This window comes from Prionailurus viverrinus, chromosome B3 (assembly GCF_022837055.1).
Source record: "Prionailurus viverrinus isolate Anna chromosome B3, UM_Priviv_1.0, whole genome shotgun sequence".
Taxonomy (NCBI): Eukaryota; Metazoa; Chordata; class Mammalia; order Carnivora; family Felidae; genus Prionailurus; species Prionailurus viverrinus.
Genome location: NC_062566.1, coordinates 41,903,737 through 41,923,339, shown reverse-complemented (window position 1 = coordinate 41,923,339; position 19,603 = coordinate 41,903,737). Strand labels below are relative to the sequence as shown.

General features: G+C 39.6%; 1 protein-coding gene across 5 annotated transcripts in view; it reads right to left on the bottom strand.

Moving 5' to 3' along the window:
- The window catches only part of ALDH1A2 (aldehyde dehydrogenase 1 family member A2), a 399,898-nt gene that overhangs the window by 130,273 nt on the left and 250,022 nt on the right, over positions 1 to 19,603 (bottom strand). For 3 of the 5 annotated variants that reach the window (XM_047864525.1, XM_047864524.1, XM_047864526.1), the window contains one exon: positions 2,688 to 2,776. The exons of 1 other annotated variant lie outside the window; for it this stretch is intronic. In XM_047864525.1, the coding sequence (XP_047720481.1) occupies positions 2,688 to 2,734 (47 nt within the window). In that variant the 5' untranslated portion in view covers positions 2,735 to 2,776. Of the gene's footprint in view, positions 1 to 2,682; positions 2,777 to 19,603 lie in introns of those variants that run through there. One more of the 5 variants, XM_047864527.1, reaches the window with a different exon arrangement.

Below are 19,603 nucleotides of genomic sequence, written 5' to 3'. Positions count from 1 at the left end.
GGCGCCTGGGTGGCTCCGTTGGTTATGTGTCCGACTTCGGCTCAGGTCATGATCTCATGGTCCGTGAGTTCGAGCCCCGCGTCGGGCTCTGTGCTGACAGCTCAGAGCCTGGAGCCTGTTTCGGATTCTGTGTCTCCCTTTCTCTCTGACCCTCCCCTGTTTGTGCTGTGTCTCTCTCTGTCTCAAAAATAAATAAACGTTAAAAAATTAAAAAAAAATAAAAAAGAAAAATAAAATGTTGTATTCTTTTTCTTAAGAAGGCACCCAAATTGTATATCTCCACTGCCCACAAAACTGCCTACATCTAGTCCTTTCAAACAATACCTTCTTTATTTCCTAAGCATACTTTATTCCTAAAGACAATATTGTAGATATAGGCCTTTTCTATTTTCTTCTTTACTTTTAGGTTTGTAATAATTTCATTAAGAAATTTCTCTTCCTGAACCCAGGAAGGATGCCATGGTCTCTTTATAATAAAAGCTTCTATTCCTTTTGATCTGCTCATGAATACAATTATCCACCATTTGTAGAAGAAACCAGATCTCAAACCATGGTCATAACTGCCCAAACCAACAAAACCAGAGCCAACCTGAGACCACTTCAGCCTATGAACAAATATGTGATTCCAAGAAGCTAAGTCATTCACTACTACTTCTCTTGGCCCTAGTGATAGCTCAAACACAAGGGACTTATGTGGTTCTTCCTAATGAGACCTGGCAAGAAACTCACACTTTAGTGTTTTGGAGCCCAAGTAGAATCAGCCTAGCTCTCTTTAGAGTCTAAAGTCATGGTCGCTAACCTTACTGATAAACCAAAGAAAAGCAATGAAAATTGTTCATTCAACTAATGCCTAAAACACCTGTACCTTAAAGCTCTGCCTGTTTTGAGATGAAATTTTCCTGGGGTAATGTGACATAGTACCCAATAACTTAATCCCTGCTTCAACCAGGCTGAAGCTAAGCTGAATCTGTTTGGGCCAAAGTTGTGCCCACCTAGGTCATATCAAGGTTCACGTACTACATGCACCTATTAAAGCTGTGCTGTCCCTCTCCAATTATAAATAGCTGCATAGTTATAAAAACTTGCCAACCCACAAACTCCCTCAAACTGTCAAAGGTAAATACTATGTGACTTTAAACACTAAAGTCCTATATTTCCTCACATGGATGCCCCCAGAAGCCTCAACCACCACATGATATTTTAGACTTCATAGTATCAGTTCTTACACTTTATATAAACAACAACTGGATATCTGCATTATATATATAAATATAGGTCTCATTTTTTGCCTATTTGCTTGAAGAGTTCTTTTCTCATTAACTAGAAATGCCCTTATTTGTCATTCTGTATTATTTTTACTGGTATATATGGTTTGTCTTTTCAACGTGAAGATTCAGTTTTTCATTTGCTTTAGAGACATTTAAAATGTTCTCTGTGGGGTGCCTGGTGGCTCAGTGACTCAGTGCCTGGGTCGTGATTTCATGGTTCGTGAGTTCGAGCCCTGGATCAGGCTCTGTGTTGACGGTGCAGAACTTGCTTGGGATTCTCTCTTTCGTTCTCTCTTTAACCCCTTCCCTGCTTACAATCTCTCTCTCTCTCTCTCTCTCTCTCTCTCTCTCTCACTCTCTCTCTCACCCTCTCCCTCCCTCAAAATAAATAAATAAACATTTTTAAAAATTTTTTTCTGAAAACTTTTTTTTCTGTCTTATTTTTTGGCCTTTCTATAATAGAGATAGAAATTACCCTTATGTTGGATTGTCTCCTCTGTTTCCTTCTGCCTAATTGCTTCAATCCTTTTCTCTCATTTTTGTTTGCTTGTTCGTTTCTTTTTGGTTCACTCTGAATAGCCCAAGACTTCTGATCTCCAGAATCTCCAGAACCATAATATAATAAATTTATGTTATTTCAAGCCATTAAGTTTGTGGTAATTTGTTACGGCATCTAGGGAAATGAATGCAGACATTGTCCATCAGGGCCCATCCTCCTGGCCAGCAGTACGCACTACTTCTGTGGATGCCAGCTGACTCTCCCAAACTCAGCAAGGTGCCATGGATAATAGCAGGTCCTAAAGTCCCTGCACCTTTGCCAGCGCTCCATGGGGACATGGACAGCATCTGCTTTTAGGACTTTTCCTTAGCTTTTACAAAGACTACTGACTTGTTACTACAGTAAACGCCTTACCAATTGGAGAGTACTCATGAGAATCCTCAAGATTCTCTCTCCCCTGTTCTCTCTCTCTCTCTCTCCCAAAAGTAAAATAAAATATTAAAAAAAATAAATATGCAGCAGCCTAGGGAAAGTAGGAAGAGGGATAGTGCCTGACACATTTCAGAAGAAAGCTTTGCTATGGCAGCCAAGAATTAACCAGGACAGGGCCTCTGTTTGGAGGGTAAGTTATTAAAAAGTGCTACTGCCTACTCCCTCCAGGTGCTTCCTCTAAACAGAAGCTAGACTCTTATGTACCCTGAGCTGACCTCTGGTATGTATATTCACCTCCAGTCCTTACCACTGAGTGAGTTATTTTATGGATTTTCATCAAAGTGTCCTTTTCAGTCTAGTCATTTACCTTATTGAAAAAAATGAGAAGTTCTGTCATTTAAAAAAGCCTGCATCTCTTAGGCTGAGTAGAATTTTCATAAAAACAGGACCATGAAACAGTGAGAAACAGTGGTGAGTACTCACTGTACCTTTCTTCTTTTCCTGTTAGCATCTCAGATTTGCCTGCAGACTTCATTCATGCACTCAACGTTTACAGGCCTAAGAGCCTGGCTTTATGCTGGGAAAAAAGAATACAAAGATAAGTAAAATGAACTCCAGGCAGGTAAAATAGTGATTGGATTCTTGATGGTCAATGGGATAAAAACATTATAAACTAAATCAGCACTAGAAGCTTGTAAAGGGTGGCATTCAAATATTAGATCTTGTAGAACAATTTTTGCTAATCATAGTTTATATGGATTAGAGTAAGCAAGGGCCAACCTCCGGCTGTGGCTTTCCAGTAGTCAACCCCCAGGTCATTCAAAGGCTTAACAATCTACAATTGGTCAAAAGAATTGTAATCACTTGTGGGGAGAATCCTACTTTAGTTTGTAAGAAGCAGAGTCCCTTTGCATAATTTGGATATTGTTGAGAGTGCTGCTATAAACATTGGGGTACAAGTGCCCCTATGCATCAGTACTCCTGTATCCCTTGGATAAATTCCTAGCAGTGCTTCAACTGATGAATGGATAAAGAAATTGTGGTTTATATACACAATGGAGTACTACGTGGCAATGAGAAAGAATGAAATATGGCCCTTTCTGGCAATGTGGATGGAATTGGAGAGTGTGATGCTAAGTGAAATAAGTCACACAGAGAAAGACAGATACCATATGTTTTCACTCTTATGTGGATCCTGAGAAACGTAACAGAAACCCATGGGGGAGGGGAAGGAAAAAAAAAAGAAAAAAAGAGGTTAGAGTGGGAGAGAGCCAAAGCATATGAGACTCTTAAAAACTGAGAACAAACTGAGGGTTGATGGGGGGTGGGAGGGAGGGGAGGGTGGGTGATGAGTATTGAGGAGGGCACCTTTTGGGATGAGCACTGTGTGCTGTATGGAAACCAATTTGACAATAAATTTCAAAAAAAAAAAAAAAAAGCAGAGTCCCCAAGGAAGTGGTGGCAAAGAAGTGCCTACATTGACAGCAGTGGCAGCAGGATACAGGGCTTTGGGGCACTTTTGTTGCTAGTGGGGGAAGTGGTGATGAGGATAACAAGAGCAAGCTGCCTACAGACCCACTGGGAAGAAGGGTCACAGACCCTTCTGTGACTTCTAAGTGGGTCGAGTCAGATATCTTTGCCATTAAACCCAAGACAGGCATGGTATGGACAAATAAATGTTCTGTTCCTAAGAATGAACTCAAATATTCCTCCTTATTAATTCCACCCATTAATCCTAGTCCTGGCTCTGGAGCCATCTGCTTTGTCTCCTACATCAAAGCCCTTTATATATTCAAAGACAGTTATCATGTCCCACTCCATTCTTTTCTCCAGAATAAACCTGGGCAGTCCCTCCACTCTGTCATTTTCAGGTCACTTTCCTCCACAGGCACTTTAATTTTGTCAGTCCCTAGCTCAGCTCCTCTTCTCTTTCCAGTCATGCTGGAGACATACTGTCATCCTTTGCTTTAGTCTCCAAACATGGTTCCATTATAAGGGTTTGTCTTGTTTCATTATTTGTTTGTGCTATAAATAGAAGTGTTTCAGGAGCTTGACATCAGTTATACTCAATTCAATTAGTTGTGTCTCTCTCTGTTGATGATATTTGGGTAGTTACTTAACGGAGACCGATATAAACAGTTTAGAAACTTAAGTTTCTTGGATCAGAGGTAGACTTTCCAGGTATGTGAACATAGGTCCTGGTCAAAAATAAGAATTTGAATGTTTGTATGTTAAATTGGCATGGACCAGGTCTTCTTGATTTGGAATTTAAAATGAGTGGTAGTTTTTTGTTGTTTTGTTTTTAATCAGGACCCTTGTATTTCTTCTACTCCTCTTAACGCTCTGTGTCCTGGCACAGTCACCCATTGAGTTTCAGGAATGAAAGAAGGAACCCAAAATAAATGTGAGGGCTGGAAATGTGAATGGTATACGTTCTTTAAGATAATTGAAAAGCATGATATGAGAGACTTAAAAAGCATATGCTGGGAAGTTCTTTTTGTAACAAATGGCCATTTTTCAAATTTATAAATGACAGCAATATTTTGGAAATAAACTGATCTTTTTAAGTCTTCTTTTTAAGAAGCTCATTAGAATGAGAATTGGACATCTCAACACTTATCAGCCTGAAAGACTGAGCCCAATGATAAGTTGAGATACATTTTTTGTTGTCAAAAAGTCTGGTATGATTCCTTCTCTGCAGAAGAAGCCAATCGAGCTCATGTTTTATAGCTATTGGTGGTTTGTTCCCTCGCCTTTGTATCTTGGAAGTCGTGGGGAGGTTTTGTCACTTAACTTCTGTTATAACTGTTGATGATGGGGGCACCTGAGTGGCTCCATCGGTTAAGCATCTGACTCTTGACTTTGGCTCAGGTTGTGATCTCACAGTTCAGAGTTCCAGCCCCGTGCTGGCAGTATGGAGCCTGCTTGGGAATTCTGTCTCCCTCTCTCTGCCCCTCCCCACTCATGCTGCCTCTGTCTCTCTCAAAAAACAAACAAACAAACAAACAAACAAACAACTTAAATAATTATTAATGATGGGTTTTTGGTTTTGTGATCTAGTCACTCTGTTTTTATGTGATGAATTGGTAAGATAAAATGTATGTTACCGCAGCTACTTTAAATGTGCTGATTGTGCCAGGGTCCCAAGAAAAAGTTGGGTATCAGGAGGAAAGAGTTGCAGCTTCCACTATCAAAGAGCTCACAGTTTAATAAAGGAGATGGAAAAGCCAACCCCAATTAGGATGGGTGGTGCTGATGGCTCTGTGCACATGTATTATGTGGCAAAAAGAGAGTCACCTGACTTTGTGGAATAGCGAGGAGGAGATCAGGGACAATCTTCTGGAGGAGGTAACATTAGAGCCTAGTGTTGAAGGACAATTGGATATTAAATAGGATGATGCAGTAAGGGAAGCTTTTCTGCACCAAGGAAATTGCACTGACAAAGGCATGGAAGCTGGAAATGACATGGCGTAGATGGGTACCACACATTAAACTACAGCTATGTAGGAACTCTGAGCAGGATTCTTAGGGGAAGTGATGATATATGAGTCTAGAATAATATGTGAGTTCATGGGCTAGTTCATGAAGACTAATGTTGTAAGCTGTGGGAAAGGATTAAGCTGGGCAGGCATCCCTTACACATAGAAGAGAGCTGCATATCACAAGATGCCCTGCTCTGCCTTGTTGCTCAAAGAAATCACTCCAACTCTGACCTCTACCCCTGACTCCTAGCAGTCCCTTCTAGGTCTAAACAAGCCCCTGTGGTCCCTGCTAATCTTGGGCCATCCAAGTAGTTTGTTTATGGGTTCACTTTTCAGATTTTGCCCCAACTTCTGCACATTCTCTGGCTCTAACCTCTTTATTACCACTGGTTCTATTTGAGACAACTCTGTTTATTCCCTGCTGTCCCGTCCCTGCTCATCATATCTGACTCTAGGACAACTTCCCACCTGGCTCCTGGAGTCATCACAGCCCTCATTAGTTTATTCTTTGGTTCATATATTAAACTTACTAAGCTCTTAAAATGTGCCAATAAAATGAATAAGAAATTCTCACCCCTACTTTGAAATCCTTCCTAAAGTGGATACTGAGATGAGGATTAGGGTGCAGTTGGTTTACTTGGGAGATGATCTCAGAGAATATAAGGGGAAGAATGGGGAAAGCATGAGTGAGTCATCACTGTGGACAACAGAGGCTGAATCTCTCTGTGAATCCTCTGTGGAACTATGTAGAACATGCCTCAGAATTGTCCTATCGAGGGCCAGGAAGCTGGAGCATTTATCCATAGATTTCTGTCACTCATTGGTTGAGCTTTCTCCCCTGGAAATGTTACATCCTTGGCTTTTCTGTGCTTCTCTGCAGAGCAAAGCAGAGCAAATTCCTATGGCCTAGGAGAAAGCCCTCATGGAGCAGAGGAGATCAACATAACACTTGAGCTAAGAAGGTGTCAGTGTGCACACTAGCTGTCAGCTGCAGCTTCAGGGAAGCTCAGAGTCAGCAAAAGGGTCATGGGGCAAGGCATCAGCATTGTCTGCTGTACAGTCTTTACTTTCAAGAGGGTTTCTTTCCATAGGAAAGTATAGGAATATGAACAATTGTGTGTTGTAGTGTTATGGGTGTTATGGTAGAATAATATACAGGGTACGTGTGAGAGAAGGTACAAGGGAGGAAGTGGTGCATTCTACCAAGTAAGGGCCAGGAAATGTTTCCTAGAGAAGTCACACATAGACTCTACCACATCCCACTTGGCCTGATCCTTCAACTGAGACATGGCCTGACTGAACCGGTGGAAGGTTGACAATAGAATAATTACATGTTCCAGTCTTCATTTTGGAGAGTCATTCTTATAGCAGTATGGTGGATGGTCTGGAGAAGAACAAGACCAGAGGAAAAGCCAGTTCCATTAGAAAACTCTTGTGGTAGTTAGTCCACATAAGAAAGTATGTCAGCTTGGATTAAATCTGTGACAATGAGGCTGGAGAGAAGAGAACAAATTCTGGAAGAATAAAGGAGACAGGATCGACACAACATGATGATGCAAACAGGTTTGCAGGATGGCAAGTTTAAGGATGTTTCTGGATGAAGTGACTGGATGGATGGTGATACCGTTCATGGGTATGGGGACAGAGGAGAGAGAAGAAGCTTTACAAGGAAGAGAGTCGACTCAGTTTGGGGCATGGAGAATTTGCATGCTCTTGTGATCAAAAGATGACAGAAATAAAAGAGGGTGAAGGATATTGTGTCCAAAGAATTTGGAACTCAAATAAATGAGGGTAGAAGAAATAGTGATGACTCAGGAAAGCTGGTCTCTTTCCCTTGTCCCAGAGATGCAGGCAGGAAAGGGGGATGTAGAAGAATGAACTATTGGAAATAAAGTCACAAAAGAAACTGGGTTCTTAGAGGAAAGACAACTTGCACTTAGAGCCAAGAGGAGAAGCAGATGGAAAAGGTGAAGGTGGAAGGGCCCTATTATCAACCAGGGGGTTTGCCCGGGGTTCTAAAGAGAATTTTACAAGAAGATGCCCAGGTACTTTGACCAAGCCTATCCCCAATTGATGGGAAAAGGAAAAGATAGACTGAGTGTTTTTTCAACTCACTATAAATAAACAACACATTCTTTTGTACTCAAAGTAAGATAATGCCCCTCTTCAAACTTTCCTAAGTTGTGCTCTCTCCATCCTTTATAGGGAGGAACATCTGCAAAATATCTCTTAAGCTTTTAAATATTAGAGGTTGAAATAAAGATGGTTTTATTAATTGGATATTTCTTAAAATTCTTGTCCATCAAACTTTTTTTTCTTTATGTAAGTCACATGATGGACCATATTTCAGAATAACTATTGTTGGACCAGAAAGAAGGACACAGTGTATTTGTGAAGTATAGACTTGTTTTCTGGGGAGAGGTGTAACAGATAAAAGGAGCTTTTCATTCATAAGCCCCTCTAAGCATTTTGAAGAATGTAAAAGAAATTTCTACCCTTAGAATATTTGCTCACCCTCAGCTAGAGGATCATACTTGATTATAGTTTTGGGCAGCAATGGCTCTAAGACTTCATAAAGAAAAACATATGAATAATAAATGACATGGAGGAAAATCTTTGATAAAAGGAAGGAAATCACAGTAGTGGAGAAGAGTGAGTCAGGAGGTTATGTGTGGCAGGTGGACAGTGTGAACAGGGGCAAAGATGGGAATGATAAAGCATTCTTAGGGGAATGACAGAGTGTCCTGGCAGAAGAACACTGGGGATGAGATTAGAGAGATCTATTGGAGCAATTGACTAATGGCCTTGAATGCTGGGCTCAGAGAGTGTATTTACCTGATAAGTAAGCAGAAGTTATTGTAAACTTTTTACGCAGACAATGGCAAGATGAGAGTGATGTTTGACAAATACTTGTGTGAGTTGTTAAAGAAGCCAGTTAAGATAGGATAGCATATTTGGGGCAATGCCTCCTATGTTAATTGAATAATACCCCCTCCAAAGATGTCCATATTCTAATCCCCAGAACCTGTGAATCTTGTCTTATATGGCAAAAGGGAATTTGCAAATGTGATTAAATTAAGGATCTTGGGAGGGGAAGAAAGAGTATCCTGGATTACTTGAGTGGTCCCAATATAATCACAAAAGTCCTTTTAAGAGGGAGGCAGCAGATCAGCATAAGTAATAGTAGATATGGCAACAGAAGCAAGAGGTTGGAAAGATGCAAGAAAGGGGCCACAAGCCACAGGGTACAGGTGGGCTGTACAAACTAAGAAAAGGGCAAGGACATAGCAGCCTCCAGAAAGAATGCAACCCTGCCAACACTTTGATTTCAAACTTGTCACTTCCAGAACTATGAAAGAATAAATTCTTGTTTTTTTAGGCTTGTAAATTTTTGGTAATTTGTTTCAGTGGTAATGGCAAACCAATACATCTCCGTTTGGGAGACTGCTGAAAACTATTATTTTACATAGAAAAATGCACGTATGTCCTAAACCAACAGAATACACATTCTTTTCAAGTGCACATGGGACATTCTCCAGAATAGATCACATACTAGGTCACAAATCAGGCCCCAACAGATAAAAAAAGATTGAGATCATAATACCATGCCTATTTTCTGACCACAATGCTATGAATCTTGAATTCAAACACAAGAAAAAATTTGGAAAGACCACAAATACATGGAGGCTAAACAACATGCTTCAAAAGAATGAATGGATCAAATAGGAAATCAAAGAAGAAATTAAAAAAAAAATACATGGAAACAAATGAAAGTGAAAACATGATGGTCCAAAACCTTTGGGATACAGTAAAAGTGGTCATAAGTGGGAAGCAAATAACAATACAGACCTACCTCAAGAAGCAAGAAAAGTCTCAAACACACACCTAAACTTCCACCTAAAAGAGCTACAAAAAAACCAACAAATGAAGCCTAAAACCAGCAGAAGAGAAATAACAAAGAGTGGAGCAGAAATAAATGATATAGAAACTAAAAACAAACAAACAAACAAACCCCACCAACCAACCAACCAACCAACAAACAAAAAACACAAAACAATAGAAATAGATCAATGAAACCAGGAGCTGGTTCTTTGAAAAAGAAATTAATAAAATTGATAAACCCCTAGCCAGACTTATCAAAAAGAAAAGAGAAAGGACCCAAATAAATGAAATCACAAATGATAGAGGAGAAATAACAACCAACACCACAGAAATACAAACAATTATGAGAATATTATGGAAAAATTATATGCCAACAAATTGGACAAACTGGAAGAAATGAATAAACTCCTAGAAACACGTAAGCTACCAAAACTAAAACAGGAAGAAATAGAAAACTTGAATAGATCAATAAACAGCAAAGAAATTGAATCAGTAATAAAAAATGTACCAACAGACAAAAGTCCAGGGCCAGATGGCTTCCCAGGGGAATTCTACCAAACATTTAAAGAAGAGTTAATACCTATTCTTCTCAAACTATTCCAAAAAATAGAAATAGAGGGAAAACTTCCAAATTCATTCTATGAGGCCAGCATTACCCTTATGCTAAAACCAGACAAAAACTCTACTAAGAAAGAGAACTATAGGCCAATATCCCTGATGAACATGGATGCAAAAATTCTCAATAAAATACTAGCAAATTGAAACAACAGTACATTAAAAGAATCAGTCATCACAATCAAGTAGGATTTATTCCTGGGCTGCAAGCATGGTTCAATATTCACAAATCAATCAATGTGATACACCATATCAATAAAAGCAATGATAAAAACCATATGATTTTTTTCAATAGATGCAGAAAAAGCATTTGACAAAGTACAGCATTAATTCATGATAAAAAACTGTTAACAAAATAGGGCTAGACAGAATATACCTCAACATAATAAAAGCCATATACTAAAAACCCACAGCTAATATCATCCTCAATGGGAAAAAACTGAGAGCTTTTCCTCTAAAGTCAGAAACAAGACAGGGATGTCCACTTTCACCACTGTTATTTAACATAGTATTGGAAGTTCTAGCCTCAGTAATCAGAAAATAAAAAGAAATAAAATGCATCCAAATTCATAAGGAAGAAGTAAAATATTCACTATTTGCAGATGACATGACACTCTATATAGAAAATCCAAAAGACTCCACCAAAAAAATTGCTAGACCTGATAAGACAAATTCAGTAAAGTCTCAGGATGCAAAATCAATGCACAGAACTCTGTTTTATTTTTTACATCAATAATGAAGCAGCAGGAAGAGAAATTAAGGAATCAATACCATTTGCAATTGCACCAAAAACCGTAAGATACTCCTGAAATAAACCTAACCAAAGAGGTGAAAGATCTGTACTCTGAAAACTATAAAACACCAATGAAAGAAGTTGAAAATGACACAAAGAAATTGAAAAGCATTCCATGCTCATGATTGGAAGAACAAATATTGTTAAAATTTGTCAATATACTCAAATCAATCTACACATTTTATTTATTTATTTTTTTTATTAAAAAAATATTTTTTTCAACGTTTATTTATTTTTGGGACAGAGAGAGACAGAGCATGAACGGGGGAGGGGCAGAGAGAGAGGGAGACACAGAATTGGAAACAGGCTCCAGGCTCTGAGCCATCAGCCCAGAGCCTGACGCAGGGCTCGAACTCACAGACCGCGAGATCGTGACCTGGCTGAAGTCGGACGCTTAACCGACTGCGCCACCCAGGCGCCCCTCAATCTATACATTTTAATGTGTCTATCAAAATACCACCAGCATTTTTCACAGAGCTGGAACAAACAATCTTAAAATTTGTTTGGAACCACAAAAGACCCCAACTAGCTAAAGCAATCTTGAAAAAGAAAAGGAAAGCTGGAGGCATCACAATTCTGGACTTCAAATTATATTACAAAGCTGTAATCATCAAGACTGTATGGTACTGGCATTGAAAAGACGCAAAGATCAATAGAACAGAATAGAAAACCCAGAAATGAACCCACAACTCTATGGTCAATTAATCTTCAACAAAGCAGGAAAGAATATCCAATGGAAAAAAGACAGTCTCTTCAACAAATAAGTTGGGAAAACTGGACAGCAACATGCAAAAGAATGAAACTGTCCACTCTCTTACACCATACACAAAAATAAATTCAAAATGGATGAAAGACCTAAGTATGAAAAGGAAACTATCAAAATCCTAGAGGAGAACACAGATAGTAACCTCTTTGACATTGGCCATAGCATCTTCTTACTAGAGACATCTCCTGAGGCAAGGGAAACAAAAGCAAAAATAAGCTATTAGGACTTCATCAAAGTAAAGAGCTTCTGCACAAGGAAGGAAACAATCAACAAAACTAAAAGGCAGCCAATAGAATGGAGAAGCTATTTGCAAATGACATATCTGATAAAAGGTTAGTATCCAAAATGTGTATATTTTGTGTATATTGTGTGTGTGTGTGCGTGTGTGTGTGTGTGTGTGTGTGTGTGTGTGTGTAGAGTATAAAGAACTGATACAACTCCTCACCCAAACAACACACAAATAATCCAGGTAAAAAATGGCAGAAGACATGAAGAGACATTTTTCCAAAGAAGACATACAGATGGCTAACAGACACATGAAAAGATGTTCAACATCATTCATCATCAGGTAAATACAAATCAAAACCACAATGAGGTATCACATCTGTCAGAATGACTAAAATTAACAACATAGGAAACAACAGGTGTTGGTGAGGATACAGGGAAAGGGGAACCCTCTTACAGTGTTGGTGAGAATGCAAAATGGTGCAGCCACTCTAGAAAATAGTATGGAGTTTGCTTAAAAAGTTAAAAATAGAGCTACCCCATGATCCAGTAATTGTGCTACTATGTGTTTAACCAATGGATACAAAAATACTGATTTGAACGGATACATGTACCCTGATGTTTATGGTAGCATTATCAACAATAGCCAAATTATGGAAGAGCCCAAATTTCCATCGACTGATGAACAGATAAAAAAGACGTGGAGTGTATATATATATGTATATATATATAATGGAATATTACTGAGCCATCAAAAGAATGAAATCTTGCCACTTGCAATGATGTGGATGGAGCTAGAGAGTATTATGGTAAGCGAAAAATTCAGTCAGAGAAAGACAAATACCATCTGATTTCACTCATATGTGGAATTTAAGAAATAAAACAAATGAACATAGGGGAGGAAAAAAAGAGAAGCAAATCATGAAACAGACTCTTAACTACTATAGAGAAAAAACTGAAGGATACCAGAGGGGAAGTGTGTGGGCTAAAGGGTTAAACGGGTGATAGAGATTAAGGAGGGCACTTGTGATGAATACTGGGTGTTGTATGTAAGTGATGAATCACTAAATTATAAATCTGAAACTAATGTTACACTGTATGTTACATAAACGGAATTTAAGTAAAAACTTGGAAAAAAAAAGAAAAATGCATGTATTGCACCCCAGCATATCAGTATTTTTAAAAAGAATTTCAGGGGTTTTACAGGCCCATTAAAGCTTGTGTATTACCATCTAGGGGGTGTTTGGTTCACAGGTTAAAAACTCTGGAGCTCACAGCTTATTTTAATACCTCATACATATAATAAAGAGGCTTAAGGCTATGACAGCGAGATAGAAAGATGACATAAATGTGAGAGCATCTATGGTAGAAGACTAGGTGTGCAGCCTAAGGACAGACATACACCAAGGTGACTCCAAGACTGTGAATCTGAGATACCAAGAGAATGAAGATATGTTAACAAGAAATGGAGAAGGTGGAAAGACAAGAAAGTTTGCCAGGAAAGGTTATGGGGGAACACCCATGATACAGAGCCTGAAAGAGGACTTCACCTACCTCTATTTTGACCTCAGTCTGTACTTTCTAACTGATTAAGTTCTTCTTTCCAGCTTATCTCTTAACTCAGGCAAAAGACCCGGCTGACAGAGCATCCCATGAGGGGAACTGAAACTACTCCCTCAAGCAATAACAACTGCCCTGAGCCAGCAAGACCCAGCAAAAGTGACCCCAAGACAATGATCCACCTGACCTGTAATGCCCACCTGCATGTACCCACTGACCTCTGTCCCACATTCTCCTTACATAAACCTGGAAGTGTTCTCAGAACTTTGGAAACAGTCTTTGAGAAGCTAGTCCACTGTCTTCCCATTGTTGGCCTCACTGAAATAACTTCCTTTCTTGTTTCACCACCACTCAACTCTGTGCCTTTGGATTTTGTCAGTGGTGAGTGATTGAACCTGGTCTCCTTGGGGGGGCCCCAGAGCCAGGCACTCTTGCACCCTTGGGCCCCAGTTACAAGCCTGCCCCTGGGGCCAAAATCAAATTTCCTAGTTTATCTCAGGATTTAGGATCTCCAAGGAGAGCATTTGTGGGTGAGGGAAACCCAGAAGCCAGACTCAGGCTCAAGGGAGCACCCAAAGGGTAGAGTTTTGGGGACTGTTTCCTCAGGCAGGAATTGGGTAGGGCTGGAGAAGGGATGGAATGATCACCATGGAAGCCACCATGGAAGCCTCAGGTTGTGAGAATGGTGCCCTCAGTATACAGCCACCAATTCCTCTAATTGATACAATGACTGCTACCCGGGGGTCTGCAGGAGGAAATCTGTCTGCAGGAGGAAAAGAATTTAGAAATCTAGGTTAAGAATTCATTAACTCTACAATTAGTGAATTGGTTTTCAGTCAGAGGGCTAGTCCGACAGAAAAGTTCAATTCACTGGTTCCCATTAAGATAAGGAGTCCTGGGGGCGCCTGGGTGGCTCAGTCGGTTGAGCGTCTGACTTCAGCTCAGGTCACGATCTCGCGGTCCGTGAGTTCGAGCCCCGTGTGGGGCTCTGGGCTGGTGGCTCCGAGCCTGGAGCCTGCTTCTGATTCTGTGTCTCCCTCTCTCTCTGCCCCTCCCCCACTCATGCTCTGTCTCTCTCTCTCTCTCTCTGTCAAAAATAAATAAAGGTTAAAAAATTAAAAAAAAAAAAAGATAAGGAGTCCTGAATCAGTGCCAAAATAACAATACCACCAAGAGAAGCAAAACAAATAAACAAAATGCAGGATAGCCTAGTGCCAAAAGGTACAACCAGGGCTGTCCCAAGAAGATCTGGGTGTCTGGCCTGAATTGATTGTGGACAATGAAATCTGTGTCATTATTTGAGGAGTCTTTAAGAAGGTGCCCCTACACTACGCAGACAACTTAAGGAAAAGGTCACTCTGAATTTTAGGAGGGAGGCAATAGAGCATTCTGGAAAAAAGCATGGGGTCTGAAACTAGGAAGACTTTGGTTCATATCAGATCTCCTCCAGTTGCTGCCCATCCCAAGCAAATGTCCTAAGGCCATGAAGTCTAGTTTCCTCAACTTTTAGAACTACAAAAACAATATCTTCCTTTACAAGGATGTTGTCAACATTATGTGTGGTAATATTCATAAAGCAATTTGCATGGTGCCTGGCACATCAAAAGTGCTCAATAAGTGGTAACTGTTGTCACTGTGATTAGGCAGCTGCTAAGTTGGATACCCTGGAGATGGTATGCAGAATGAACGTGCTATCTAATCTAATCTAGTCCTATATCAAATCAAGAGAGTGTTACTTTGCAACTATAACCCACTCAATTGTATTGTGAAACATCTGAGGTCACTGTGCTGTCCTAAAGAAAAAAGGGGCTGCTTGGAATCTAGAAAAAGTATAGATAAAGAGTAGGGATAAGTGTTATGTGCTTACTGTGTGCCATATGGATTGTATTATATAAAATAATTCATTTATTCCTCAAAACAGCCTTATTATTATTCCCTGTCTACAAATAAGGACACTGAGGTGTAAAGCAGTTAATAACCTGCACAAAGTTGGGGTGCCTGGGTGGCTCAGTCGGTTAAGCATCCAACTTAGGCCCAGGTGATGATGTCATAGTTTGTGGATTCAAACCCCGTGTGCTGGCAGCTCAGAGCCTGGATCCTACTTCGGATTCTGTGCCTCCTTCTCTCTCTGTCCCTCCCCTGCTCATGCTGTCCCTCTCTCTCTCTCAAAAATAAACATTAAAAATAAATAAATTTAAAAAAATAACTTGCCCCAAGTTCCACAGCTGTTGAGTGATGACATGAAGATAGAAACTCAAGCTCCCTTAACTCCAGGGCCTACAAATTCAACCCCACACTCTTCTGTCTCTCAAAAGAAGGAATGGTCTCCAGAACTGCTAATGGAGTCATAATCAATGGACAAATGTTCTAGTTTCTTCCATGGAGAGATCCCCATGGTAGAAATGAGTGAATCAGGTTACTTTTTGAATCCTCTCCAGGACAAAGTGATAAGGATGAGAGTGCTAGACTACTGGTTGGAGGAGGATTCTGGTTGCTGGAAGCAAGTTATGTGAAGGATAACTTTTTCCTTTTCAAGAGTTTCTATACTTTTTCAAGAGTTATCTGAAGGACAGGAGCCAGGGGTGAAAGTCAGGTGGAACACCAGGGACCACCTAAGGAAATAGCAATCCCAAACCAGTTGAACTGAATGGTGAAAAGCTCGTTGAGGAAAATGGAGTATGAAAAGAAGCCAACAAGATGCAGTAATGAGATTCAGGGGGATTTGGAGCCTGCAGCGAGAATCCTTGAGTGTAGAATGGTAAGCAAATCGTTTTTTGAAGGGAGCCAGCCTGCGGGTGGAAGAAGCAATTGTTAAGGTGGCCAGTTCCCCCTGTCCTGATACGTATTTCCCCAAGTTGGCTTCTATGAAGACGTGACCACTGAAAAGATGTGTGCAGGTCAACCAAGAGGAGTAACATGGTGGATTTCCACATCACAAACAGTAAACAGGCATGCCATTCATTAGTTAGCATCTCCTGCATTTGGTAACTTGAGTCAGGCTTCCAGGGCTTAGTCACATTTGGGAAACATAGTAAAATTAAGTTTTAGATCTATGAAGCTAAAGACAACATCCTGGGTCTCAGTTGATTCCATTCAAAAGACAATCTCCTTTCACAAGAGAGTCAGCCTTTCTCTTTAACATCTTTTTAGGGACAAGAAGTTCTAGGAATTCTATGCTCTTAGAGTTCACCCAGTTTGATCATTCATGCATTTATCAAATTTACCAATAATCTATGTAGTTTCTTAATTATCCTGAGATAACGTTGAAGGCCCAGGCTGCTTTCATTGATCTTCATGTGCCCAGCATAATTTTCACTGTACCTAGCACAATGGCAGGCACTTGTATACTCATAAACTGTTTGCTGAACTGAGCTGACCCAATGTGGACAAGAACAATGTATCATACTATAGACAATACAGGCAATATGCCCAGTATGTTTCAGACAGTGGATAGAAAGATTTCACTTCACCTTTCTCCATGTACCGAATATAACAGATATTTTAAAATTATACATTAAATGCTCATTTGATAAATATTAAGTGACTGCCATTTTGTTTTCAACTAATTGTAACATTTTCCTTCATCTTCTTTAGTAGCATACCAAATTTCAACAGTTAAACCCTTTGATATCATAGAACAAACACAAGTAAAAGTGACCTTGCTTTTAGTCAACACACTTTCTCTTAAACAAATTCTCCCTGAGCAAATGTTTGGGTAAACAGAAGATCAATGAACTCAGTTCATAGAGGTCATGAAAATCATGGAGTCAAAGATCCCCTCACTGATCACAGATTAGTCATGACTATGTTCAATTCAGATGATTCAGTTCAAAATGGAGTTGACTTTAAATTTGTTTCTGTAATGCTTATGTGATTATTAATTAATTGGTTATTTTTACCAGTTCAACTGTTTAAGCACCTCGGCTACGTGGGGGTTTGATCAATTATTCAGAGATTAATCTGCAAAAGGTCTATATGGGTGGCCACTATCATAGTCTCCAAATTCTTTGTATTAAACTAAAAGATGTTTAGAGGTATTCTGAGACTGTATTTCCATTGAGAAATACAGTATGTCAAAACACACTCTTAACTTACTACCAAGGACGAAAGCTTTGCTACCAGTGGCATAGTTTGCAATGATCTATTGGAAACTATAATTTCTATTGGAATGATCTATTGGAAACTATAATTTATTTTAAATTATCACTATATCACTATATATATAGTGATATATATATATCACTATATATATAGTGATATATATATATCACTATAATGATCTATTGGAAACTATAATTTATTTTAAAATTTCAAGAGATCATTATATTTTTCATCAGCCAACAAGTTAAATTTTAAAAAATTAAAAAATTTTTGAAAATCCACCTTTACTGGATTCAGGACATGAGGGAAACTTACCTCCCATGTGTGCCTCAGTGGCTCATGGGAGTCTCCTATGAAGAGAGCTCCAGGATGTTCTTTAGCTTGGGGCACCACATCTTCTCTGAGGGTCAGGTAAAGGTCACTCTCTACTTAAACCCTTTACTTAATCTCTTTACTGGAAGTGCATCAGGATCATTGCTGTTTCTCCCCATTGTGCTACAACAAATATAAAGTTAGAGGAGGATTACCCTGAAAAGAGCTCTGAAAACAGATATTTGTGTCCTCTGGCTTAATGGAACAGTTAGAATTAAAATTTGTGGAGAAGCTTCTGAAAGGAAAGTCCTCTGATGGAGCACTTCATACATATGACTGACAATATAACCAACTGAAAGAGTATTAGCTATGGGCTAGAACAAGAAGGAACATCCCAGGTTCTCAGGACTATATGGAGAGCACACTAGTCTATTAAGTAGCAACCAGTAGGCATTTGGGGGTGTCCACTGGTAGAGTTTGAAAAGCAGGCAATGGACTCCTATCCCAATTGCTGAGAGATTCGGGGGCTCTTCAACGTCTTTCTCAGGGTATCGTGTCCAGCATCCTTGCTAGTGGGGGGTGAGGGTTGCATGGACTTCCAGGGGAATGGCATCTTTGTGGGACGTGGGACTCCTCACCCTGATCCCCAACTTGATGAAGAATTTAGGCTTCTGAAATACTAAAGTTGCAGTTATAATAGTAACGGAGCTATATACAGTTGTTGTTGCTAATGCACTTTCAGGAGGGCACCTGCTTTTGTTTTTGCGGTTCTGGAGATGAATTGGTACAAGATCATTCTCAGTCTTTGTGATCAGCTTTGTGTGATTGAGAGATGCATGTGGCTGCGGGGTGGAGTCCACTAGACCAAGTGGCACTTGCCAAGCCCTTAGCCTCAGCCTCATTCTCGCAGGGCTGCAATTCTACCCGAGAAACCTTTTCCCAATTATAGCGTGTTCATTCTATGAAATAGCATACTTGTAAAGAAACTAGGAAAGGTTGAATGAAAACCTCCCCATAAGCCAAAATCTTTCCGTTTGTGGCAAAATCAGATTTCTCTGTTGTGTCCAAGCAATGGCAGAAGTGCATTGGATCCAGAGTCCAAAGGTTCAGATTTGAATCCTCACTGTTTCACTAACTACATGGTTTGGGACAGGTCACTGCACTTTCTTGGGCTTCAGTTTCTTCAATTGAAAGTGAGGATTCTCTTCTCTCCCTAATTACACATGTGTTTATTCAAAGATTGCATACCATAGGCATACCAGGTGCAGGGTATCTAACATAGCATAGTTTCTAACCTTCTAAGCATTGGCATAGTATGAGAGACAGGCCAAGTCACAAAAATGTGTAATTTATATTTTACTTTACATGCTGGTTTTGAGGTAAAAATAAATGATTTATGCAAATGCTTGATAAAATGTGAAAAGCTATTTTAAAAAAGGGCCAGCAACCTGCCCATACTACATTCTCCATAAATACTTATTAAATTTTACTTCTATGATGATCATTTTGTTGTGAGATAATTTGTGTGTCCGGTAAAGACAGACTTATAGGTTTTCCTGATTCATGAGATTTTACATTTTATATTTTACAGGACCACCTTGATGTGACTCTGTAATCTCTCTTATTCTTTCCCAAAGTCTCACCTTTGGGACCTCTAAGACACACAGT